The sequence below is a fragment of the Sphaeramia orbicularis genome, chromosome 8, assembly GCF_902148855.1.
Source record: "Sphaeramia orbicularis chromosome 8, fSphaOr1.1, whole genome shotgun sequence".
Taxonomy (NCBI): domain Eukaryota; kingdom Metazoa; phylum Chordata; class Actinopteri; order Kurtiformes; family Apogonidae; genus Sphaeramia; species Sphaeramia orbicularis.
This window is the reverse complement of record NC_043964.1, coordinates 39,566,200-39,592,953: the sequence shown is the minus strand read 5'-3', so window position 1 is coordinate 39,592,953 and position 26,754 is coordinate 39,566,200. Positions and strand designations below refer to the sequence as shown.

The 26,754-nt window shown below is 36.5% G+C and overlaps 1 protein-coding gene, 1 long non-coding RNA gene and 1 other non-coding gene across 3 annotated transcripts in view; 1 reads left to right on the top strand and 2 right to left on the bottom strand.

The window, feature by feature from the left end:
- The window catches only part of arhgdig (Rho GDP dissociation inhibitor (GDI) gamma), a 66,662-nt gene that overhangs the window by 17,237 nt on the left and 22,671 nt on the right, over positions 1–26,754 (bottom strand). The window contains exons 2-3 of the mRNA XM_030142024.1: positions 22,715–22,888; positions 11,270–11,353 (exon numbers count right to left, since the gene is read on the bottom strand). Coding sequence (XP_029997884.1) covers positions 11,270–11,353; positions 22,715–22,888 — 258 coding nt within the window. The remainder of the gene's footprint in view (positions 1–11,269; positions 11,354–22,714; positions 22,889–26,754) is intronic.
- Positions 1,210–22,151, top strand: LOC115424650 (uncharacterized). Its single transcript, XR_003936117.1, has 3 exons — positions 1,210–1,326; positions 12,075–12,081; positions 22,140–22,151. It is a non-coding gene; the product is annotated as an uncharacterized LOC115424650 (long non-coding RNA).
- Positions 15,610–15,717, bottom strand: LOC115425042 (U6 spliceosomal RNA). Its single transcript, XR_003936174.1, has one exon. It is a non-coding gene; the product is annotated as a U6 spliceosomal RNA (small nuclear RNA).

Here is a 26,754-nt window from a genome sequence, read left to right as displayed (position 1 = left end):
CATTAGGCCATTTTAAGTAAACCATAACTCATATCAGTGTTTCTGCAAAAAGAGCTCCCAACTCTGCTTATGTTCACTGTCATGTTCTCGCTTTAATTGAGAATCTACATCTTTCCCCTGTGGGCTCAGAGCTTTTCCAAGCACACAAAACACTTCAAAAACCCCTATTAGATACAATCAAAAATGTATGTCACTGAGTTAATAAAGATGTTCCCCTGTAACTGACATTTTGGAGGTTTTTTTTTTTTTTTTTTGCCTGGTTCTTCTTCACTTTCTGTTTCTCCCTCTAGGAATCATGATATATAACTCTTGTCTACCTCTTCTTCCCCCCTGATTCTGATTCTGTTCCATTCTCTCGTCCCAGGAGATAGAGAGGAGAGAAAAGATGTGGGCCCCCCCCCCTCGGGAGCGTCTGACTGAGAAAATAGGTCAGTGTGGAGAGCTGCCTACCTGTTCTCCTCAGACACACACTCAGAAACACACATGTAATATGCACTCACGCAAGAATGCACGCAGCGTAGACATGTTAAGGCAGTTTACTTTCACTGTCAGATAATAAATGTCAGAAACCAATGTGAAGGTAACAGGGTATAATCAACATGACAAGATTTATAGGTAAGGTTGGATTAAGGTTAGTTTAAGTGCCTTTAAAATCAGCTACAAGGATAAATAGACGTCCGCATCTCCTGTTCCACAAACAAATCGTAATTTATGACATATTTTCCTCCTTTTTTGTCTGTCATTCTCATTAGATTGTTAATGTTTTATACTCTAAATTAGCCTGGGGTTCTCCATATTTAAAAAAAAAAAAAAAAAAAAAAAAAAAAAAGAAAAACAATATAATCATCCTTACAATTTTAACCCTCGAAGACCCAAACAACCACCGGCAACTAAAATCATCTACTGATCTAAAATGTTTAATATATTTAATTTTTTTATTTTTTTATTTTTTTTGTAGTTTTGTTTGTTTTGTTTTTTTTCTCTCTTCTGTCCAGTTTACTCAGTTCTGGTTGTAGTTATTGGTACCATTATAATTGTCTCCATGGTTGTTACTGTTTGTATTGTTGGTACTTTCTTGTGAGGGTCTTCGCCACCTTCTTCTCTCTTGTTCTCTCCCCTTCTTCTACCCCCACCCCCATGTCGGGTCCGGCATCGAAGTGTGGTTCAGCAGAACTCATAGAAGACACAGTGGAATATCGAAGGGCGCTTCGTGTGCTTTGTGAAGTTGCCCTTGGAAAAGCAAATTTATTCAGCATCAAAAGGAACCAGACTACCATTCTGCTGTTGGGACGCTGGACGACAAGTAGGAAAAAAAAAAAAAAAGTAGTGAGATACTCCCTGGTAAAATGTCCAAATAAAAGAGGATACACAAGCAAAGGTGTCAGAAAAATGGGCAATGATGACTGGGAGTACAGTTGGTGTCGGCTGCTGCCTTACCGGTACAGACAGCTGCCTGTCAGCCAGCTGAGCCCATAAAAAAATGAGAAATAAATAAATAAATAAGTAAACTAAAATGTTTAATATATTTTGAACCACTAAACCTATCAATTTGTTGAAATAATTCATTTAAAATGCAATTTCTCAGCTTTCCTGCTTATCAGATATGACCCATTTGGACATTCAGAGACTCCATAGTGAACGTGGACTTATTGGCATCTTTTGTAAAATTAACCCATAAAGACCCAAACAACTACCATCTACCAAAACCAACTACTGATATGAACTGTTTAATCCCTGCTGATCCACTAATCCATGCAAATAATTGGTGTAAAATACAGTTTGTCATCCTTTCATGGTCATCAGATATGACCCATTTGGACGTTCAGAGGCTCCGTAGTGAACATGGAAACACTGTCATCTTCTATAACGTTGATTCGCCAGTAAAACCCATGCAGTTGGATCAATGACAGTGGATGGACACACTGGGTTTATGTTCAGTTAATGATAGATTTTACAGAAAAAGACACCTTTTCTTCAGTTTACTTAATTTTTTATATAATAATCCTCAACTTTACTCTTTACTTATGAACATCTGCATGATTAGTAAATTAAATGTAGGAAAATACCTGATATTTACTGAAAAAACCCCCACAAAATACAGAAGATATATTACAATAAATGGTGATAAATTACTTAACCCTTTCATGCATAGTGGTCACCACAGTGGACAGTTATTCTCCAGCTGTTTTCTTGTAAATTCATGGGTTTTTGTTATTTTAGTTCCATATCAGCCAACACAGTGGACACTTATGCATCATCTCATCCACTAACATTCAGACCATTACTGTAACTTTGCTGTTCTAGATAAACCTGATCTACACTAACATATTTGAGTGTAAATCAACTGTTATTTGTAAGACAAAAAGGGTTGTTTTTTTTTTTTTGGTTTTTTTTTGCATATTATCTACATGAAGTGAGTAATAACTAGCATTAGAATATGTTAAAATGTGAGAAAATATCAGATTAGCAGCATTAAAATGTTTTTACTTCATTGTTTTTATCTCACTTTCTGATATTGGGTTTTAAACACGTTTCTTTACTTCAAAAATTAAATGCATGGACATTTTTGTAACTACATGAAAAAAAAAAAAAACTTAATCGCAATTTTTTTTTTTCATGCATAAGGAAGAATAAAAACACTCAAGAAAAAAATCTTGACAAAGGCTCTCATAATTCATGCATGAAAGGGTTAATGACAGTTAAATACAGAGAAAAATTCATTTGGGAACTGCCACAAATGTAACACTGGGTCCTTATGGGACAATTCATCAGTAAAACCCATGGAGTTCAACACTGTGGTCATAGACACTTATTTTTATGGTCAAGTAACAATATATTTTGCTGAAAAATTCCCTTTTTCTTCAGTCTTAGTTGTTTTGATATAATAACCATCTAGTTTACACTGACCTTTTATGTACATCAGGGGTGTCAAACTCATTTTAGTTCAGGGGTCACATTCGGCAAAATTTGATCTGAAGTGGGCCGAACCAGTAAAATAATAACATAATAATAAATAAATAATGTCAACTCCAAACTTTTCTCTGTTTTAGAGTGAAAAAAGTTAATTTATATTATGAAAAGGTTTACATCTACAAACTATCCTTTCAAAAGATGTGAATAATATTATCAACTGAAAAAATAAGTATAATTTTCAGTTGATCATTTACACATATACATTATAACTTATAGATCACAGTGGATCTATAAATACACAGAACATTTAGTAACAAACAGGATCTTGATAAAATTGTACTTCTCTAAGACATTTCAGCTTGTTCATATTTGTTCAGGTTATTCACATTTTTTGCAAAATTATACTTTGTTTTTGTGTAAATATATAAAAAGTATTTACATTTACAAAGAGAAAAATTTGGAGTTGTCATTATTTATATGTTATTATGATAGTATTTTACTGGTCCGGCCCACTGGAGACTGAATTGGTCTGAATGTGGAATCTGAACTAAAAGGATTGTTAATATCGTAGTGTAATTTTTGCATTTCTCAAATTCATCCCAAGGGCCAGACTGGACCCTTTGGATTTGGCCCCCGAGCCACATGTTTGACACCTGTGATCTACATCAGCATGATCTGAAAATTGAATATCACAGAATACCCAATTTTCACTGAAAAATGCTAAATGTAGAGAACAACATTCTGTGAAATGATGATAAATTGTATACGAAGGGTAGACGTGGAGAAAATTTAATTTAGAAGTTGCCACCAAAAGGAATGACAGTGGTTGTATACACTTATTTTTACGTTCAGTTTGATATCTTAGCTAAAAAAGTCACTCTTTCTTTAGTTATCTCTGTTTTTAATGTAATAATCTAAATTTATTCTGAGCTTTTTTGAACATCTACATGATCAGTAAATTAAATATAAGAAAATACATGATTTTCATGGAAAAATGCAAAATTCAGAGAATGATATTATAATAAATGGTTATGAATTACTTAAAAAGGGTTAAAAAGAGAGAAAAAATAATTTGGGAACTACCACAAAAGCAACACTGTGTCTTTATGGGTTAAGAATCTGTTCCAAAATTGAAGGGTTTGTCAGTGACTCATGGCCGAAGCGTCCACTAACTCTCATGAAAACTGGTCCCATAGTATTCATAAAATCCTGCTGGAAGGCAGGTGCATTTACACATTGTCTGGATATGAAGATATAAATTAATGACATCTATGAAATAACCATAGTAGAATATATTTTGTATTGGATAAACACATGTCAATATATGAAAAATCTAATAGGCTTCAAGTAAAGTTTGTACATATTTTCTCATCATATTGTTCATACTGTGTATTCCACTGTTTTCAAATTCAGTGTATGTGGATACAGTACATTACATTTGTGTGTTATCACTTATCTAAATATTTCTTTAATAATTTTATTAGAATATGGAAGTAAATCTGCAGCAGAAAGATGATAGAGAGCTGAGATAATTACTGGAACAAGTTCAGTTTTACGATGATTCGACCTAATAGTAAAAACTAATCAGAAAGATTATTGCATGATAAATGTTCAGTAGGTTACCTTGGAGATGGTCTTTATTACATTAAGATATAAAACAGATTTTAAATTGTCCTGCAATCACGACATTCATCCTCCTCTTCCTCCCCTCCCCCTCTTCCTCTTCCTCTGCTTCCTGTTTCATTGTCAGAAGACATAACAGAGAGGTCCATCTTTTCTGGATTTGTTCTCATGTTTGCGTTTCACCCTCTGCTCACTTTGAAAATATCCCTCTGCAAATTATATAGACGCCCTGCTGAGTAAATGTTAGGAAATCATATATGCGTGTGGTAAAGATTAGATGCTGAGAGTGAAGGGAGTGTGTTTGACTGAATGAATGTGTGGCCGTGTGCGTGCTCAGCAAAATGGGAACATAAAAGTTTAACAAAGCCCGTCCTTGCATTTAGGGCATCAAAGCAGTGAACAGCTGTATCCAGGGATATTTCCTTATGTGGTGTGAACTCAGAGCAGACCAACAACCTGCAGTGGCACAACGTACATCATCCTCTAGTGTGTGTTATATGATGATATGTTATTATTTTGGATTATACCCACTTAAATAATGATAAGATTTCTGCTGAATATATCAGAATGTTATTATTTTGTGAGTAAAAGAATTAAGTGGCAGTAGTTATTCCAGGCGACATCTGTAGAGGAGTATAGCCTATACCATAATCAAACTAGGTCACATCTCTGTGCTTATGTTATTCTGTATGACAGGCCTTATTGGAAATGATTCCCTGTCTCTGGATTTCTTTGTGGAGCTAAACAGAAGCATATTAAATGTTGTTTCTGTGCTGCCGGCTCAGCCAGACAAACAACCTTTTTCATGTTTCACTTCATAAATGTTTGGGCCAGTGATCTGAACAACAGCAGCAAAAAGAAGTTGAATAATAAAGAGAGAGAAATGAGAAGTTTAACACCAAAAACACACAATTATTGTTCCCCAAGAGGCAAATGTTCATAATACATCATCATTGTAACATCTGCATTTATTAACTACTATTAAGGAGCACAACAAACCATGAATTTAAGATGGAGTCTATATAAAATGTGTTTTATTATAAAAGTATATCACACTAATAATCAGACTTGAATGAATCTGGAGATAGTGTTGTATTATATAAAGAATGCTAGTAATTATTTTAAGATATTAAGTCATTATTTTGACTCACAGGATCCTTTTTCATCACAGCTTTTAAAATCGTGGAAACATAGAAATGAATAGGATATTGTTAAAATTGTAGTTTAGTTTCTTGTTTATTTGTCAGGGACAATGTACAAATACATTAATCTCAAAGAGAAGAGATGCTTTGCACCAGAGTTAACTAAAAGCTACTTTCCATCTGATGTCCTCAGGCAGGTGTGCACTCAATATAGAACATTTATGTGACATGCAATACAAGACTAAGCTTAGCTCATAATTACAATAGTTAAAAATGTATATATTCATTTCAATTTCATAAATTTCACATGTTTTTTTAAAAAAAAAGGAATTTAATCATATTTCATTCCTAAAAACGCAGGTTTTAAAGTCATACTTAACAAGTCATTTTCTGTTAATTCATCAACCATTAAACATACATTAACCCTATAATGCCAAACATGTCATACTTGATACTTGAGTTTTGAAACCCTCTACATGATCAACGTGATATTTTTTTCATGAAAAACCTGATGTATACCATGAAATACATGCAATACACAGATAATACAACAGGGGGGAGGAATTCGTTCACCAGAGGCCTTTCCAGTGACACTACAAGACTGTCATTAATGAGGAAGGAGGCAGAACTTTGCCAATGTGTTAGACATGTTTGTGCTATATTATGTTTTTGTTTGTTCAACAATTAGAATATTTGAGCATTGAGACCCAATGTATCAAATATGATACAAAATTGAAACTCTAAAATGGCAATTGATATTTGAAAAAAACAATTGGGGGGTTCTTCAGAAGGACCAATAAAGGCTCCAGTTTCAAAGAAGTGGAATTTTCTGTCACTGATTTAATAGTTCAGGCTTTACAGGGTTAAAAATATTTACCAGCGAATATATGACACTACTCTATATTAAAAACATGTCAGTGCATTTCATGTTGGCACAGTTGGGAACAGAGGACATGTTTTTTTTTTTTTTGTTTTTTAATAACTATTCAGATCAATAGACAACTTCAGACTGTCCAGCAGCTGGTTCCATTGTTTGATGGTTTGAAAAGATTAGCATCTTATCTTTAAAGAGTGAAATAATAATAATAATGGATTAGATTTCTATAGCTTTTTTGGTCGCTCAAAGTGCTTTACATTACTGACCCATTATTCATTTGCTCTCACATTCTCCCTCTGGTGGTGGTAAACTACATATGTAGCCACAGCTGCCCTGGGGCAGACTGACAGAAGCATGGCTGCCAATTCACACCAATGGCCCCTCCGACCACCACCAAACATTCATAAGCATTCATACACTAGTGTGAGTGAAAGTGAAAGAACAAAAAAATGATGATGACAGGTTTGGGGCCATTTCTCTGTTATTTTCCTTTGAAAATAACAGAGAAAAAAAACAAAACAACACAAACTTAAATCTGTTTTTCACATCCTTTAGAGCCATTTACAGCTATAGATTTTAGAGTTTCCAAGGTGCAACTGAATGCACCATGAGGTCCCTGTTCCTGTGTGTCCCAGATACAGAAGACAGAAGCAGTTCATCTGTAAATGTTTTTTTTGTTTGTTTTTAAATTCAAGGACTATTTTGTTACAAACATTTACTTTTTACAACTAGAAGCACTCGGAGAGCGCAGACCTCCGCCAAGGCTGATCAGTGGCCCCCCCCCGTGGGCCCCCCCACGCCAAGGAGGTTATGTTTTTGCCAGGGTTTGTTTGTTTGTTTGTCTGTCTGTTTGTCTGTCCGTTAGTGTGCAACATAACTCAAAAAGTTATGGACAGATTTTGATGAAATTTTCAGGGTTTGTTGGAAATGGGCCCCCCCACCCCCGATCACCACCAAAATTTAATCATTTCTTCCTTATCCCATTTCCAACAAACCCTGAAAATTTCATCAAAATCTGTCCATAACTTTTTGAGTTATGTTGCACACTAACGGACAAACAAAAACAGACAGACAGACAAACAAACGAACCCTGGCAAAAACATAACCTCCTTGGCGGAGGTAATAATTGATAACCCAGTAAAAAATAGATCCACAACCCATATTGCTCCATAACCCCAAGTTTGAGAAATGCAGACTTAAAGGGGTCATATTTTGCTAAACCCACTTTTATTAGTCTTTGGTACATTTATTTATGTATTTTGACCCTAATAGTTTAAACAGTTTGAATTTGAACCCTCCAGGTGCTGCAAAGCTGTCTTTATATCCATTCTGGCAAAAACCGAGTGGATTTATACGACCTGTTTTAATTCCTGCTTAATTTGTTACGTCTATAACTAGTTATGTTATGTCATTTGCACATGTAAGGTCAAGACTTCTGATGAACATTTCTCATAGTACGCCATAACTGTTTGTCAGCAGCAGTGGTTGTAGTAAAAACTGAAAATATGTCCAAACTTCTGGTCAATCACCTTAAATGTTCAGTTGTTAGTTGTATTAACGAACACAAGTGGCTGAACAAGACATGGTCATGGTCATGGTCAACAACCTGAAGGGGGCGGGGCATGAAGTGGCTCATTTGCATTTAAAGGGCCAGCGCTCAAAACCACCTTTCTGGTGTCATCACTCAAAAATAGGGTGGAAGATGGACCTGTGGAGTTGAATTAATGTAGAATTCAGACCCAAGCAGAGCATTTACAGTTTATGTAGACCACAGGGAAATGTTTTAAAATATATAATTCCATTTAAAAAGCAAAATATCACTCCATTAACCCTTTCATGCATGAATTATGAGAACCTTAATCATGATTTTTTTCCCCCCTGTTTTTATTCCTCTTTAGGCATGAAAAAAATGCAATTGACAGCTTTTTATGAACCTATTTTTCATGGAGCTGCAAAAATATTCACTCAAATGGATACGATGTGTTGAATTTTTGAAGCAAAGAAACATATATTTACTGATATACAGTGAAAACTATGAAATATAAATACTTTTAATGCTGCTAATCTGAGGTTTTCTCATATTTACAGGGTGGGGAAGCAAAATTTACAATATTTTGAGGCAGGGATTGAAAGACAGTGTATGACCAATTAGTTTATTGAAAGTCATGAGAATTTATTTGCCACAAGAAAATTGACATAATAGAAAATATTTTTATTCTATGTGTCCTCCTTCTTTCTCAATAACTGCCTTCACACGCTTCCTGAAACTTGTGCAAGTGTTCCTCAAATATTCAGGTGACAACTTCTCCCATTCTTCTTTAATAGTATCTTCCAGACTTTCTCGTAATAGTTTTGCTCAGAGTCATTCTCTTCTTTCCATTATAAACAGTCTTTATGGACACTCCAACTATTTTTGAAATCTCCTTTGGTGTGACGAGTGCATTCAGCAAATCACACACTCTTTGACATTTGCTTTCCTGATTACTCATATGGGCAAAAGTTTCTGAAAAGGTATGGATAATAGTGTTAGGTATGATTATGACATCAATATATGTTTGGTTTCAAAACAATTGACGTAGAAAAAACAACTAAATGTTCATTGTAAATTTTGCTTCCCCACCCTGTAAACATACTCTAATACTAGTTATTACTCATTTCATGGAGATAATATACAAAAAAAAAACCATTTTGTTAAAGAAAAAATGATAATTACACTCTAATAACAACTGATTTACACTCAAACATGTTACTGCAGATCAGGTTTATCAAGAACAGCAAAGTTACATATGCATAAGTGTCCGCTGTATTGGCTGATATGGAACTAAAACAACAAAGCCCATGAATATACAAGAGAACAGCTGTAGAATAACTGTCCACTGTGGTGACCGCTATGCATGAAAGGGTTAAAGTAAAGCTATAATATGTCCTATTTACAGTTACAAAATGTGTTAATTTTATGTTTGTTTGTTTCTTTTTTAATATGTAGGTGTTTTGTTTTGTTGTCTTTTTTATATGTGTGTGTTTTGTATCTTGTATTTAACTGAAATAAACATTCATTCATTCATTCATTCATTCATATTTGAAGGATGCTGATAAAAGATACGAAGCAAAAAACAGCTTGAAATAAAAAAAAAATAACCAAAACAACTCAAATGCAACCATGTTAGGGTTAGTTCATTATATCAACAGTGCCATATATTAAAGGTTCTGACCGATATAGTATAATGTAGAGGAGGTTGTATTCCTCAAAGGTAAGAAATGCTGTAAAAACTCCACATTTAGTGAGTGTAACAGGGACTAGCTATGATGTTAAAAGTTAGACAGAGACTCTAACAACCTCACACAAGTGAAAGGTCATGTCCAATGTGTAGTTAAAGGGAACATCTCCTCTGTTTTCTCCACCTATAATGCATCTCATCCCCCTGTTTTTCCACACACACACACACACACACACACACACACACATGCATAAGCAGAGTAGTAAATACCAGACATTACTTAGGGCACCATGCCGCACTGGTAACAGCCTATAGTGTATAATGAGGTCTCTAATGCATTCAGCCACCAATGGAAAGTCCATTTCACATCCAGTCTGGTGCCGGCTGGACTATCTGACGGCAACCTGATCCACCGGCAGAACGGATTAGTACATCTCCTCTTAGTGTATAGATTTATGATACTACATCTTTTTCTCTCACGCTGCAGTTTCTCTTTTCCTCTTCACACAAACACGCACAATTATCCTGATTTAAATGAGTCTGATTTTGTGCTGCTACCAGGGAAAATATGCAAAAGACTAATATTATTGTTTTGCAGCAACTAGATTTTTTTTGTGTGTACTCTCAGTAAATGACAATGCATGAAGCAGTGCATTAGATATTCAAATTTTTACACACAAAAACAACACACAGCGCCTGCAAGACACTTTCAATCCTTCTGTTTTAAGAAGACGGGACTGCATTTTGAGACGTTGCTATCGCCTAGCAACCAGGTGACCTTCTCTATTAGTCTTTACAGTCAGCGCTTGTGTGTTTTTGTGTGAGCATACATGGGTAATTGGGAGTTTTGCAGGTAGGGAAATCCTCAGACAAGGAAAAATGATAGTAAAATGTGCAAGCACAAGGTAGCACACACACACACACGCACACGCACACACACACTTACATACAGTGCATACATAGATACAGAAAGACACACAGTAGTTGTTTGCCGTCTCATTTGTCAGACACACCCCAGCACACGAGTCAACAGTACGTGAACCTTCACACACACATCGATTTTATTCCTCAACTTTGTCTCCTGTAGGGAATGACATAATCTCTTTGCTGCCACCTGATTAGCATGTACCACACACACACGCACAAACACACACAGCCACACAGCTCACAGACACCTCTCTCTCCTTTTCCTGCCTGACATTTTCGCTGCACCCGGGGGAAAATGTCAATACTGCCCACTAAGCAAACATTTAGCTGTCTCTCTCTCTCTCTCTCTCTCTCTCTCTCATCCTGTCTTTCTCCTTCTCCCCTCTTTCAGGCATAGACACACCCAATGCAGTGTTTCTGCACATAAAAAGAGGCTGGTGGTGTGAGGAGACTCGCTCTGGGGTGTATCAGTGATTTTTTTTCCCCACACAGAACATCCACATCCACAAGTTTTAGGATGAGAAGTCAATATGCAGGGTGGCGAAGGATGGACAGAAATGGCGGTGTACCTGTCAGGTCCATGGTGATTGGTCCAGGCGTGTCGTCACACAACAGGGTCAGTCTGGTCACCTGCACATTTTGCAACGACGCATCTGTGGAGGTAAAATAGTTCAGTTACCACTGATGTATTTCATTACTTAGAACTTACAGTGGTTTATTTGGGGTGTCAAACTCATTTTAGTTCAGGTGCCACACACAGCCCAGTATAGATATAGATGTAGATGTAGATGTAGATATAAACATAGATATAGATATAGATATAGATATAGATATAGATATAGATACAGTTATAGATATAAATGCAGATATAAATATAAATATAAATATAAATACAGATATAGATATAGATATAGATATGGATATAGATATAGATATAAATGCAGATATAAATATAAATATAAATACAGATATAGATATAAATACAGATATAGATATAGATGTAAATACAGATATAGATACTGATATAAATGCAGATATAGATATAGATATAGATATAGATATAGATATAGATATAGATGCAGATATAAATACAGATATAAATATAAATACAGATATAGATATGGATATAAATACAGATATAGATTAAATACAGATATAGATATAAATATAAATATAGATATAGATATAAATACAGATATAGATATAGATTTAGATATAGATAGACTTTATTTCAAACATAAGTAGGCAAATTATGAATTTAAACAGGATACACCAATAAACGGAAATAAATCAACCAAAAAAGAAAAGCAAATGCCACACAAATGTATAACTATCTCATATAATCTCAAGTGGGCCAGACCAGTAAAATAATAGAAAAATAGTCTATAAATACTGACAACTCAAAAGTTTTGTCTTTGTTTTAGTGCAAAAAAGTAAAATTAAATTATGAAAATGATAAAATGCCTAAATTTGCAAACATTCCTTTCACAAAAAATAATTAATAACCTGAACAACCTGAAATTTCTTAAGAAAAATACATGCAATTTTAACAATATTATATCTTAACGTATCATTTATAAATGTGCATTACAGATGGATCTATAAAGGCACAACACATTTAGTAACAGCATTATATTGGTAACATTTTGCAGTTTGGAATTTGGAGATGTCAATATTTATAGGTTATTCAGCTTTTATTTTACTGGTCTGACCCACTTGAGATCAAATTAGATGAAGATGAGTTTGACACCCTGGACTGTTAATATCGCGAGCGTAAATTTGCACTTTGCAAATTCATCCCACAGACTGGATTGGAATCTGTGGTGGGCCCTTTTTTGGTCCACAGGCCATATGTTTGACATCCCTGGTTTATAAAGCCGGGCCAACATTTGAGAAATTCTTTCTAAGAGATCAATACCTGTCTTAGATCAGTAAATATGGAGTTCCACAGTTTATCAAGGAAGCAGTGAGTCCCTTTAAGCTCAACATAGAGAATATTTTACATTAAGATTCATATCCACCAATAACTAGAGGCTAATTAGCATAAATATTCATAGAATAATGGCTCCAAGGAAAGGGATGTTTATTTATAAAGTGCATTTTATACAAAAAGACAATTCAGTGTCTTTTACAAAGACAAAAAGAACATCCAGAGGAAAATAAGAACAAAGCGCATAAATGATCAAAGATAGAAATGTGTAAATTACATTCCATGAAAAGAAAGCAGTGCACATAAAATAATAATGCAAGTGAATATTATGATTGAAGGATTATTAAGATTAAGATTCTTTATTTGTCAGTATATAGACACGCACCACATACCGAAATTAACCTTCTGCTTTTGACCCATCACGAGAATGTATTATTACTATGCACTGTTTGACACTTAATTTTATTGTACATGTTACATGTTACAATGACAATAAAGGACGGTTCTATTCTATTCTATTCAATTCTATTCTATTCTATTCTACACCACACACACTGCAGACTAGGAGCAGTGGGCTTGCCATATCAAGTGCCCGAGGAGCAAATGGGGGGTTGAGTGCATTGCTCAAGAGCACATCAGCCAACAACTTTTTTCTACCAGTTCTACCAGTTTCTACCGGGGAATCGAATTGGCAATCCTTCAGTCATATGGTTAAATAAAGTACAGACAGTGTTTAAGTTTCATTTGGACTTTATTCACAGAATCAATAGATGTAAGAGATACTTTATAATATATCACAGATTCTGGTCCTATGTCATTTAGTGATTTGTGGACAATTAACAGCAGGATTATTACCACTAACTATCCTGTACCTATAGTCAGTGTAAAAAAAAAATGAACAAATATAATACCTTGCTTAATTCTTAAGGCCACCATTAGATTTGTTGTTTTAACAAAGATTATAATGACCATATGTATGCGTTTCTGCGTCTACAACTGGAATATGCAGGATATATGTAAACATATATGTGTAAAACAGAAATAGATTTAAGATAAAAAAAGGAATATTAAAGAAGCTGTATGGAATCATCTAGGCAGAGGAAAGAATTAAAGACAGCCCAAATGTGAAGAAGACTCTGGGATGTTTTGCATATGGTATGATAAAACACAAGCTTCTTTAAAAAGCTTTCAGATCCTAAACTTGAACAAATCCAAGTGGAGGTCACACTAAACACTGACTTCTACCTATAAAAGCCACTTAGATGTGATTTTATTGTGTTTTAATACTGTGTATGTATTTCCTGCATTTTCTTCTTGTATTTTAATAAAATGACTGAGATATAAAGATGAATGCTCTTTACAATCCTACAAAAACAGTAAAGCTCAAGGCGGTCTGAGACTTCAGCTCAGTCCTTTAGGCTGTGTTCTCTTTATTCAGGTTAAAACTGCTGCAGCAGCGTTCTGAGACGCTGCCTCACCCTCACAGACTCGCATACATTTTCTAAGGTGTACATACAATATTTGACACAGAGCGCTGCAGCCTGGGTTAGTTTTTTAGCATTAATGCATTTATTAATGTGTTTAAGGAGTCGGCACTAGTATTCAGTGAGTCCACTTAAACTGGCAGGATTTTGAATAATATGCTTTTCTAACACTGTAAACATAATGCATGGCTTTGGCAAAACAACTGAAAATTTAAATCATATCACAATAAATATCTCTCTTAAAGAAACTATTAACATTTTCTTCATTGCTTATAATTTTCCTGATTAATCACTTAATTATTTGTTCTATAAAATGTGAGAAGATGGTGAAAAAACATTTCCCCAGTGTCCAAGATCATGTCCTGAAATATCTTTTTTATCACAACACAAATGTATTCAGTTTACTCTCACAGATGGAGGATGAAAGAAAGCAGAAAATATTCACAGATGTGAAACTGCAACCAGAAAATTTAGATTTTACCTTTACACCGATCTGCCGTAACATTATGACCACTGACACAAGAGGTAATAAAAAATTTCATAACAAATGTACGTTTCAGGCAGAAAGTGAACATTTAGTCCCCGAAGCTGATATGTTGGAAAAAGCAAAATGAGCAACGAAAGGAACTGAGAGACTTTGACCAGGGTCCATATTGCAACGGTGATGACTGGTCAGAGCATCTCCACAACTGCAGGTCTTGTTGTTTGTTCCTGGTCTGCAGCGGTTAGTACAGACCAAAAATATGTGTTGCAATCACTCTGCAAAACAAATCTGCCAAACAAATCTACCCATGGGTATAAATAAAGTAACCTTGAACCTTGGACTAAGGAAGGACATCCCAGTCTCAGGAAAATTGATCATCTGTGGGAGGTGTTGGACAAATAAATCTGATCCATGCAGGTCCACTTCTCTACCTCCAGGACTTCAGGGATCTGCTGTTAACGTCTTGGTCCAGATACCACAGCACACCTTCAGAGGTCTGGTGGAGTTTAGGCCTCAGGTCAGAGCTGTTTTAGTGGGAGAAGGGGAACCTGCATAATATTAGACAGGTGGTAATAATGTTGAACTCCCATAGATGTTCGACTGGTTGAAATCCAGTTGTTGTTCTTTAGATACTTTTGGTAGGTACTAACCACTTTACACTAGGAATGAACAACAAGATGTGGAGATGCTCTGACCCAGTGATTTGACCATCACTATTTCTCCCTCGTCAAAGTTACTCAGATCCCGACTGCTGACAATTTTGCTTTTTTTAAAAACACATTAACTTTGTCTAAATCTTCCCCTTGCTGCTTAATATATTCCACCCACCGACAGGCCCCATTGTAATGAGATCATCAACATTAATACCACTTTGCCTGTCAGTGTCATAATGTTATGGCTGATTGGTGTAATAGTCAACAGCTCATTGATTAATCGATGCAGCTCTAATCCAGATACATATTATTTGTTGCAATCAGGTATTACCTGCAGATTCTATATAATTTTCTTTTGTCCATTTAGGAATGCTTCACAATTATTGCATTCCATCTTTATGCAAGTGACCATGCTAATCTACTCTGTATCATTCTCATTTAGGTGCATGTGTTAGTGTCCTAACACTACATATTCATATATATACAGTCGTGGAAAAAATTATTAGACCACTCCTTGTTTTCCTTCAATTTCTTATTCATTTTAATGCCTGGTACAACTAAAGGTACATTTGTTTGGACAAATATAATGATAACAACAAAAATAGCTCATAACAGTTTAATTTCAGAGCTGATATCTATCCATTTTCCATGTTTTTCTTCATAATAACCAAAATCACTTCAGTTCTTACATCAGTATCTATGGCATTGTACTGACAAAAAACAGTACTTTTAGGCATTCTGTGTTTTCTTTTCTGTCTGTTTTAGTCACATGATACACACAGGAGTTAGTATTTGATTGTATAACCATTGTTTTTGATTACTTTTGATGGTCTAATAATTTTTTTTTCGTGACTATATATGGAGTAAAATCATTCTTGGCCTTGAAGAATATAAAAATCTCTAAGATGGTCAATTAAGTTAATTTTGTTCTTCTGTTACTGAATAGAACCTGTGTATCTATGTATGTAGCTTATTCAAAGTGTGGCCAATCACATAAAAACGAAGCATTTTAATTGCAATAACCTCAAATACAAAGAGGAGGAGTCTTCAGAATATGGAGGCTGAGTGGGTTGGTGAGTGTCAAACTACTTGTCAATAAGTTATGAGAAGACCTAACATTTAGAACGTGCTATTAAGAGACAATAATTACCACCTTATGAAGCCCATACTGAGCAAAGCCTATCAAAATCATAAATAATGTCCAACAACTTCCTCACTTAGAATTAATTAACAGTTATTAGGAAGTAATTTAGGGAAAACTGTTAGTTAATGGCCTATCAGCTGTAAAAGATGGTCACTCATAAGTGCTTGAATGATTAAAGAAGAGTGAGTGTGGTTCTAATATGTTCGTTAATATGAGGTGAACATACAGTATGTGTACTTTAATGTATACATGTGGTCTGTAAGAGCTAGAGGGATTTGATTGGACCTAAGTGAGGGGGTGGGATTTAAATGATATATTCACTGGTGTACATTTAAGGAGGAAGCAAGGGGTATTGTTATTATTAGAATTGGAATGAGTCCACTATGTCACACCAGCATCTTTATTTTATAGTATTTCAGAATGAACATCCTCTTATTTTTTGTTTTGTTCCATTTTATAGGAAATGGATCCAACATTAACATGCATTATCATCACATGTCAGAGTATGGACCATACAGTAGTTACAGCTGCAGTGCTTGATCGTATCATGGTAAAAAATATCCACAATTACCTTCCATCATATCATCAGCATATCATCTAAAATAATTTCCATCCTTTTTGCTTAACTCATCAAATGCTCAGTTTCTGGTTACATTTTTTTGTGCTTCCTAAAAATATGAAACTTGGACAATTATTTTAGAAAGGTGACGATATTGTAATTAAAGAACATGAGGCTTCTGAATCTACTTCTTCTCTGTGTTTTTAGGCTGTAGAGCACAGGTGTCAAACATGCGGCCTGGGGACCAAATCCAGCCCGCCAAAGGGTTCAATCTGGCCCACAGGATGAATCTGTGAAATGCAAAAATTACACTGAAAATATTAACAATCAATGGTGTCAAAATCATTTTCATTCAGGGTCCACATACAGACACATACAGTCCAATTAGATTTCAAGTGGGTCAGACCAGTAAAATATTATCATAATAACCTATAAATAATGACAACCCCAAATTCTCTCTTTGTGTTTTTTGGTGTAAAAATGAACAAATGGAAATGTCTTAAGAAAAGTAAATGGAATTTTACCAATATTCTGCCTGTTACTAAATGTTTTGTGCGATTGTAATGCACATGTGTAAATGATAAACTGATAAACCAAGGCAGAATATTGTAAAAATTGCACTTGTTTTTCTTAAGAATTCAAGTTGGTCATGTTATTCAAATGTTTAAGGAAACTTTGTAGATGTAAACCTGATCATAATGGAATTGTACTTTTTCCACTGTTATTATTTTACTGGTCCGGCCCACTGGGCTGAATGTGGCCTCTGAACTAAAATGAGTTTGACACCCCTGCTGTAGAGGATCTGCTCTCTGATGTCCAATCACAGGTGTTTTCAGACAAGTGGGAGGGTGAAATATGTGATTGACAGATGTGACCTTGACACTCAAAATAGACAATAGCTACAATGAAGGTCCTGTATGTTCAATGGCTAAGGGTACAGAGTATTGGGGTAACTGCTGTCTGCAAGTTTACCTCCAGATGTCAATGAATATTAAAGAGTGAGCATTTAATTTACTGCCAAAATATACTAGTCAACACAGCTAGGGATCAGGATCTCCGGGATCAGGATCTCCGGGATCAGGATCTCCGGACCTCAATCCCATTGAACACATTTGGGATATGCTTCAGGTCTGTGTTCGTGCCAGACAGGACCCTCCAACTACGGCACGGGAGCTGGAAAATGCCCTTCTGGAGGAGTGGACCCTTATCCCTCTGCACCAGATTTCCCGCCTCATCCTTAGCATGCGTAGAAGGTGCATGTCTGTTATCGATGCGGATGGTGGCCACACACATTATTGCCATCACACCGTATGTGTTTCAAAACATTCTGAGTGGTTTCAGTGAAAATAAAATTGGAAGAGTAATTGTTGTGAACTCTAATTTCTAGGGTTGTATCACCCTTTTGCCTGAAAGTGCAATAAAAATTTATGTTTTTTTACCTTTTGGTCCATTTTTCTTTACATGACTAGCCAAAGTACACACATAATATATGAAGTCACCCAAAATATTATACAACATCAATTATTGTGCAAATATAAAACTGATCCCTAGCAAATGTTGACTTGTATATTTAACCAAACGAGTAGTTAAGAGTCATCCATTGGATAATTACTGCAGCAATTAATATGTTGCAGTTCTTTAACTTCAGCTGATGGGGTGAGTAGCTGCTCATTTTTTTTAACAATCATCAGTTTGATAGAGAGCATAAAGATTGGTCTGTGTTTCAATGGAAAAAGATCGTGTGATCCGATGAGTCCAGATCAGTGGTGATTTCTCATAGACTGCAAGGGAAGCCCGGCTTCCCCTAAAATTATGAAAATTAAATGGTTAAATATGTACAGTTGTGTTGACAGTTCATTGACTACAAATGTGTTAGAACACGTTCATCTCAAAGACGAGTTCGTTCAGAATCAGCTTTATCACAAATCAACGGACACGATGTTGTTCACTTCTCATACATTCCCGTTGTGCTGTTTTCTCATTCGATCTCTGCTCAGTGCATTTGTCCGTAGACTGCGGGCGTCTCTGGGCTTCAGTGGGACTGAGTGGAACAGTTTTTTCGTTGCCTCAAAACTGGACGGTAATTGGATAAATGCCACGATGCTGTCCCACCCCCGGACGCTGGGCGTCTCTGGGGGTGAATGGAGCTGTGGGCGGAGCTCAGCTGGGCTGGACGCCAGAATCCCATGTGTTGATTGGAGGATCAGTCGAAAGGCTGAATCTCGTTTGATTGACAGCTGTTTTCAGATCTACTCCTTCACTGACACAGTTCAGTTTAATACGGTCACACATTCTGCTGTGAAATCAGAGAAACCACTACGAAATTACTCGTTCATTTCTTGCACTGTAAATAAAACACTCTCATTGTACTTCCTTGTTTCAATTTCACATAATTTCAGCGTTTTCTTGTTTCAGTTATATAATTTAATCATTTCTTGTTCGAGTTTAATATCGTTTTGTAGATAGTTAAATCAATCAAACTGTCAGCTAGGTCGGAGTGAAAGGAGCATCTGTTGTTTAAAAAGGCTGAAATCTTACACCCGCAACACAATGGGCCAAGACAGTCTAAGCAGAGAGGACACTGGTCCAGTCCCTGGAAAAGACGCCTACTTGGTACAATAAGGTCACTGACCATTTTCTTAAAAAGGAACGCCGGGCTGAATGTATGTTTAAATAACTTCACAATTTTTTATTTATTTATTTTTTTTGATGTAAGCTGACAATGAGCTTCCCCTGTCTGAAAGACAAGCAGCCGCCACTGGTCCAGATCCACCCTGTTCCAGAGGGATGAACTGATTACCCATCATGCCTAGTGCCTACAGTACATATTTGTGGGGGCAATGTTATGATCTGTGGTTAATTCAGTTGGTTGTGTCTAAATGAAAATGACAGAAATAAAAGCTGTGACATTGCATAAGCTTATTAAAATGATGCCGTGGTGAATGTGTGCTGTAATCAAAGCTAAAGGTTAAATATAATATTAGAGTGTGGGTTTTTATTGTCCCGGCTTTGTATAAACTGTTACCAGCTCATTTAGTTACACATTAAACATTTGTTTGTTTAATCCTGTGGTTTTGGAGAGTTTATTTCTTCATTTCTCCATGGCATAAAATCATCAGAGAGTAATAGAGATTAAAAGATCTGAGTAAAGGTGGAAATGATTAAAAATCCATGATTGTCCTCGCCTCGTTTCTCCTCTCCTTTCTCCTCACACTGTAAGCCCGGACTTTGTATTTACTAAAATTAACAATTACAGTGTACTTAGATGATTTAAGTTTTATTACATTAGTATAAAATGTTAAGTATATTCTACTAATTTGTAGACATAGTCGCAAGTATAAAAAAGTTTAAGTTGAATGGATTTAGATCACTAAGTTTTTGCCATGACCACACCTTTTTATCTCCGCATTGCATTGTGGGTATTGGGCATGTTGTTGAAAATGTGTTATTCTTATGTGCAGGGGTTCAGTGGGGTTGTGGTGTTAGTGTTCATTTTGACTTAATGCGTGTATGGCAATGTTTATTGGCCTTTTGTGTGTATTTTTGTAGAGCTGCACCATGAGTGAGAGACATAGGCCAAACAATGGCTTTACTGTTCAGCTGTAAACATTTAATTTAATGTAAATCTTGATCCCTTACCAAGTTAGAAGTACTTCCAAATCAAGCAAAATACACTGAGTAACTTTGATGTTTAATTTCTGACCACACTATAATATAATAAGTTGAATAACTACACAAAGCAGTTTATGTCACAGTAGATTTTAATTTAAATCAACATGGAATTGAGTACAAGAACTCAATCCTAGTGATGGGACTTTTGGCTCTTTGAAGGGAGCCGTTCAATCAGGAGCCGTTCACTGAAAAGAGCCGTTCAAAAGACTGGCTCTTTTATGTTTTTTGCATTATTTTGAAACACCAATGTTTTAATGACTAAATAGGCTACATGTGATGATTGACATTACATTTTAAAGGTGTTTAATTGGCGCGGCAGTAAATATTATCTTACCGTAAAAAAGACTAGTTAGTTCAAATGTGTGGGCTAAATCCATGACATGAGAGGTGACATTAGGCAAATGCTGGAATTTGACCAAAAACTTCACAGTACATTATGTGGACTAGTCTGTAGCCTAAAACTGAAGAAGAAAATAAAACATTTTCTTATGAAATAACATTTTATTCTCCTCAAAACAAGAACAATAAATGTGTGTAAACATATGGAAAAAATTGCACAAAACACAACAGTGATTAATCACTGCAATTAATTAAATACCAGAACTATAGTGCAATTCTCAGAGCAAGAACAGTATGTTGGTAAATTGACAGGATATTGGACACTCCCTCCTTAAAAAACAAAAAAACAAACAAACAAAAAAAAAAGAACGGCTCTTTACAAAGACCCGGTTCTCATTGTTCATTTCAAAGAGCCGTTCAAAAGATACGATTCGTTCATGACTGTCACATCACTAGAAATTAATACAATGAACTGACGATTTTAAGTCTAATGATTAAACATAGCAATTGACATTGCAACAATTTTTTTTTTTTCTCTTTATGGGCTCAGCTGGCTGACAGGCAGCTGTCTGTACCGATAAGGCAGCAGCCGACACCAACTGTACTCCCAGTCATCATTGCCCATTTTTGTAACACCTTTGCTTGTGTATCCTCTTTTATTTGGACATTCTACCAGGGAGTATCTCACACTACTCTTTTTTTTTTCCTACTTGTCCAGCGTTCTAACAGCAGAATGGTAGTCTGGTTCCTTTTGGTGCTAAACAAATTTGCTTTGCCAAGGGTAACTTCATAAAGTATATGAAGCGCCCTTTGATATTCTACTGTGTTTATTATGAGTTTTGTTGAACCACATTTTGATGCCGGACCTGACATGGGGGGTGGGGGGTAGAAGAAGGGGAGAGAACAAGAGAGAAGAAGGTGGAGAAGACCCTCACAAGAAAGTATCAACAATACAAACAGCAACAACCATGGAGACAATTATAATGGTGACAATAACTACAACCAGAACTGAGTAAACTGGGCAGAAGAGAGAGAAAAAAAAATAAACCAAAAAAAAAAAAAAAAACACAACAATGAGATACATAAGACCTATGAAATGAAGAATATAAGAAAGCATGAACAAAATGTCGTATACCACATTCGCACAAATAATACCTATAACAAATAATACCAGAAACAAATTGCAACAAATTTTAAGTTAAATTAACTTGGCATTTAGTGTGTTGTACTTAAAATAGCAATTCCATTCAAATCAAGCATTTAAGTTTAATACACTCAAGTTTTCATTACTCATTACTTAAATTTTTAAGGCAACCGGTTTCCTCAAATTTTTTAAGTAAACTCAACTTATAGTATCTGGTCTTACAGTGCATGGTTTCTCATCCTGGATTTGATGTTCCTGCTGTACATGTGCTGGTGTTGACTTACAGCAAGGGGGGAGTCAGAGCTCCTCTACTGAGATCAGCTGTCATGGTCCTTCTGTTAGATTAGAGATGCTGAGGCAAGCAGGCCTGTTAATGTGTATGTATGTGTGTGTGCGTGTGTGGGTGTGGGGGTGGGGTGTTTTGTGTGTTTAATCAGAAGTTGATGACTGTGAGGATCTATGCAACGAGTCGTTACACTGAGTCAATAGTGTTATTAAAGCTGCAGCGACACAGCGTGAATCACCACTTCTCGTATCAACTCAGATCAACATTACACACACACACACACACACACACACACACACACACACACACACACACTCACCTGTCCCGACTGGCAGGATCCCCAGCAGGGTGTTCTTGTATTTCACCAAACTCTCGTCATCTTTGTCCAATTCCTGAATCTCCCCCAAAGACTTCTGGGCCGGAGGATTGTAGTTGAGGTTTCTTTCATCCTCGTCATCCTCAATAGGTAAATCCTCCTTTTCAGACATCAGACCTTTGCAGAAAAGACATAAAAATAAAGCATTAACAGGATACTCGTACACATTAGGAGGCTGGTTCCTGCAGTGACGATAAAAAGACTCTATAATGGGTTCTCAGCTTAAAATTTTCTTCTCTGTACCTTCATCAAGTCAAACTAAAAACACATGTTTATCTGACTTCTCTCTAACAGTCACCTGGAAAGTGCAAAGAGGGAAAAGCAAACAACATTTTCAGCCGAGCTCATCTGCAGTAAACATTTCTGTTATATTTCAGCGGTTCATAACGGCCTGAAAACTGAGCCGGCACAGGCGAGATTGCTTACTGTCTGTCTGCATATTCATCTATGTAGGTCAGCTCCAGCACTGGGAGCTTTGATTTCATCAGGGAATTTGGTTCAATATTGGATTTAACAGACATTTGATAGTGTGTTCGGGAAGGTAGAATTTCATTTCAGCTTCACCTTTAGAGCAGGAAGACATGCGCTACTGAAGCCAGTCAAAGCAATATACAAAATAAGTCATTCATTCCAAGAAAAGGGAACACAATTTGTTATTTAGAGAAGATGCACTAGTGTCGTGAGCTTTTATCATGTCATAGACAGAAAAGCGATGATGTAGTAAAATATTTTTTAATGCTTTAACCCCTGAGACGTTATTCCAGCTAAAATGTTGCTGTGAATTTGCGTGTGTTTCAGTGTCATGAAAGCTTCTGTGAGTATGTGTTTGTGTTCCTTTTCCTCAGTGGTTTTTCTTTACTGTGTGTTTTAGGGTCAAAACAGGGTGAAACAGAAAAAGACAGCGAGGAATTGAAGTTTGACAGGTTTTTACTAAATAAGCAGTGTTGGGGAAACTTTAACTGTACGTAGCTGAACTATGTAGTTCAACTATCCATCCATCCATCCATCCATCCATTATCTGCCGCTTATCCAGGGCCGGGTCCCGGGGGCAACAGTCTAAGCAGGGACGCCCAGACTTCCCTCTCCCCAGACACCTCCTCCAGCTCCTATGGGGGGACCCCAAGGCGTTCCCGGGCCAGCCAAGAGACATAGTCTCTCCAACATGTCCTAGGTCTTCCCCGAGGTCTCCTCCCGGCAGGACACGCCCAGAACCCCTCCCCAGGGAGGCGTCCAGGAGGCATCCGAATCAGATGACCGAGCCACCTCAGCTGGCCCCTCTCGATGTGGAGGAGCAGCGGCTCTACTCCGAGCTCCTCCCTGGTGACTGAGCTCCTCACCCTATCCCTATGGAGGAAAAACATTTCGACCGCTTGTATCTGGGATCTTGTCCTTTCAGTCATGACCCAAAGCTCATGACCATAGGTGAGGGTAGGAACGTAGATTGACCGGTAAATCAAGAACTTCACCTTTCGGCTCAGCTCCTTCTTCACCAAGACAGACCGATACAGCGACTGCTGTAGTTCAACTACATTTTGCTATAACTTGCTGGTAGTTAAACCACATTCATATTTTATGCCGCGTCAAGTAATTCAAGTACTTTTTGGGTAATTTTTTTTAGTTTATCTATTCAATTTACAAACTACAATTTTTGGCAACAACATAAAATTAAGGGTTTTTTTTAATGTATTTTTTGTAATGTAAATTGTATTTCACCATTGAACGCAAGACAGTCCCTTTTTCTTTCATCCTGAATTGTTTTGTAGGCATGATCATGTCATGACATCACAGCCAAGGCTGCCTCTGAATGGTTTGCCCTGGCAGCACTCGAATGCTTCGTAGATGTACAATTATTATTAACGTTGTGTGGTCGTCACCACCATGGACAACCCTCCTGCAAGCACCAACCCTGATAGCGATGTGCCACCCCAACCATGGCCATATTTTGTTTCATATACACTACATGTACAATGCTGAAAATAAAAAGTAGTCACTAAAACTACTTTTTCTAGCCGTAGTTTTACAAGCTACATTTCTCCAGGGGTAGAAATGTAGTTTGTCTGAACTACTGCCATCCAGAACTACTTGCAAAATAGCTTCCCAAACACTATAACTAAGGCACTCAGAATGTACATCAGTAAGAGATTTAGGATGTTGAACATGAACTGTGAACTGGAACACACTGAACAACAACACATATTTGAATTTTGGCCCAGTAGTTTTTGTTTTGCAGCTCTTTTTTTTTCCAAATCAGTCCAGCTGCTTATTATGGTCAGACAGTCATCCCGATTATGATTCATTTAGATACATATGGATGGAGTGACCATTCCCAGTGTGACACCAATTTTATTTTATTTATGCAACAAATCAATTATATTATTTTAAATTAAACTCTAGCCTTGATATAAAGCAGTGTTATTGCCCACATTGTGTTTAAGATGTGGTTTTAGTCCTCCATCTTCAGATCATTGTAGTCTCTCTGTCTTTGCATAGTTCTGTAGATCAGTGTAAGTGCACCTGGCTTCTTTTAACACTGCAGTTATCTTTTCATAAGTCTTGATGAAATCTCATTATGTTCTGCATCGAGGTCAAGGAAAAGCATACAAGAAAAGTCAAGAACCATAGCGCTGACCAAAGATACTCCAACAAATACGATGCACTGAGAGCTTTACCGATTGAGACTGTCGTGTGGATGGATGAAAGTAAAAAGGGACAAATACAATAATAATGCACTAGAATCATGTTTTTCTGGTGGTAACTGGGACTGTTTCATAATTTGCTTCATTTTCCTGCTTGTTTTTACCTCCTTTAGATGAGATTTGGGTTGCAGATCTTGTGAAAGCATGCCTCAAAATCAATGTTCCCATTATCAATATGGCTGAAAAAATGCCATTCTAGTGAAGGAATGTTATGAAGATATGTTGCTTATGAATTCAGTGTTTATGTGTATCTTTGTTTACATTCACTTCTCCCACTGGAGTGAAGGGAACAGGATCTACTGCTTGTCTCCTAAAGTGAGAAACCTACATGACAGACACAGGAAATCACTACAGTGCACCATCTAGTTTCTTAACCCACAAAGAACCCGCACAACTTTTACATCAGTTCCTAAATGAAATTTTCTCTGTATCTAACTTTTCTTAAGTGATTTATCTCCATGTATTAGGCCCGAACCCAGGCATATATTCCAGCGAGGGCCTATTAAAATTGCATGGTTCTGTTATTATTATTCTCTCACCTCTTTGAACGCAAATTTGACCCCCTGAATGTTAACGAAAAGTCAATTTTATTTGACCAAAAATTCAAGCTCCGTGAAAATTTTTTTATTTGAAGTCGCCAAGAAAAAATATCGCAAAATGACTCGGCAGCGCCCCCTCAAAAATCAAAATACATTACGCAGATGGGAGGCCTCCCCAAATTTTTTTCCACATACAAACATGAAACTTGGTACAGACATAGCCTATGGTAGGACAAGTAAAAAATTACATTATGGCCCCACCCTAAACCCAACAGGAAGTCGGCCATAATGGATGGAAGCGTGGACCTCTAAAATCCCACCCCTCATACTTTCATCATCTCCTGCTAGGGTTTACATCCAATTTGGACCAAACTTGGTGAAAATCACCTACACACGTGTGATCAAAAGTTATCCTTAACATTTTTGATCAAATGATGAGCGTGGCTGTGACGAGCTCGTGATGAAGCGTTCATTTTCAGAAGTATAAAACTGTGTATATCTCGCAGAATGTCGGATCAAGCCCACGATATGGTGTCCTCTCACTGTCGGTGGCCTCGGTGGTTGCGTGGGGAGGCGGTTGCGCGGGAGGGCGAGGGCCTTAACACCGCTTGTGGTTTTAATTTATATTATTTTGCTCTGCATCTTGCATTTTTTTCTGTGAAAATCTTATATTTTTCTGTATTTAACTTACTTATCATATAAGTGTTCATAAAAGCTTAGATTAAAGTTGAAGGTTATTATATCAGAA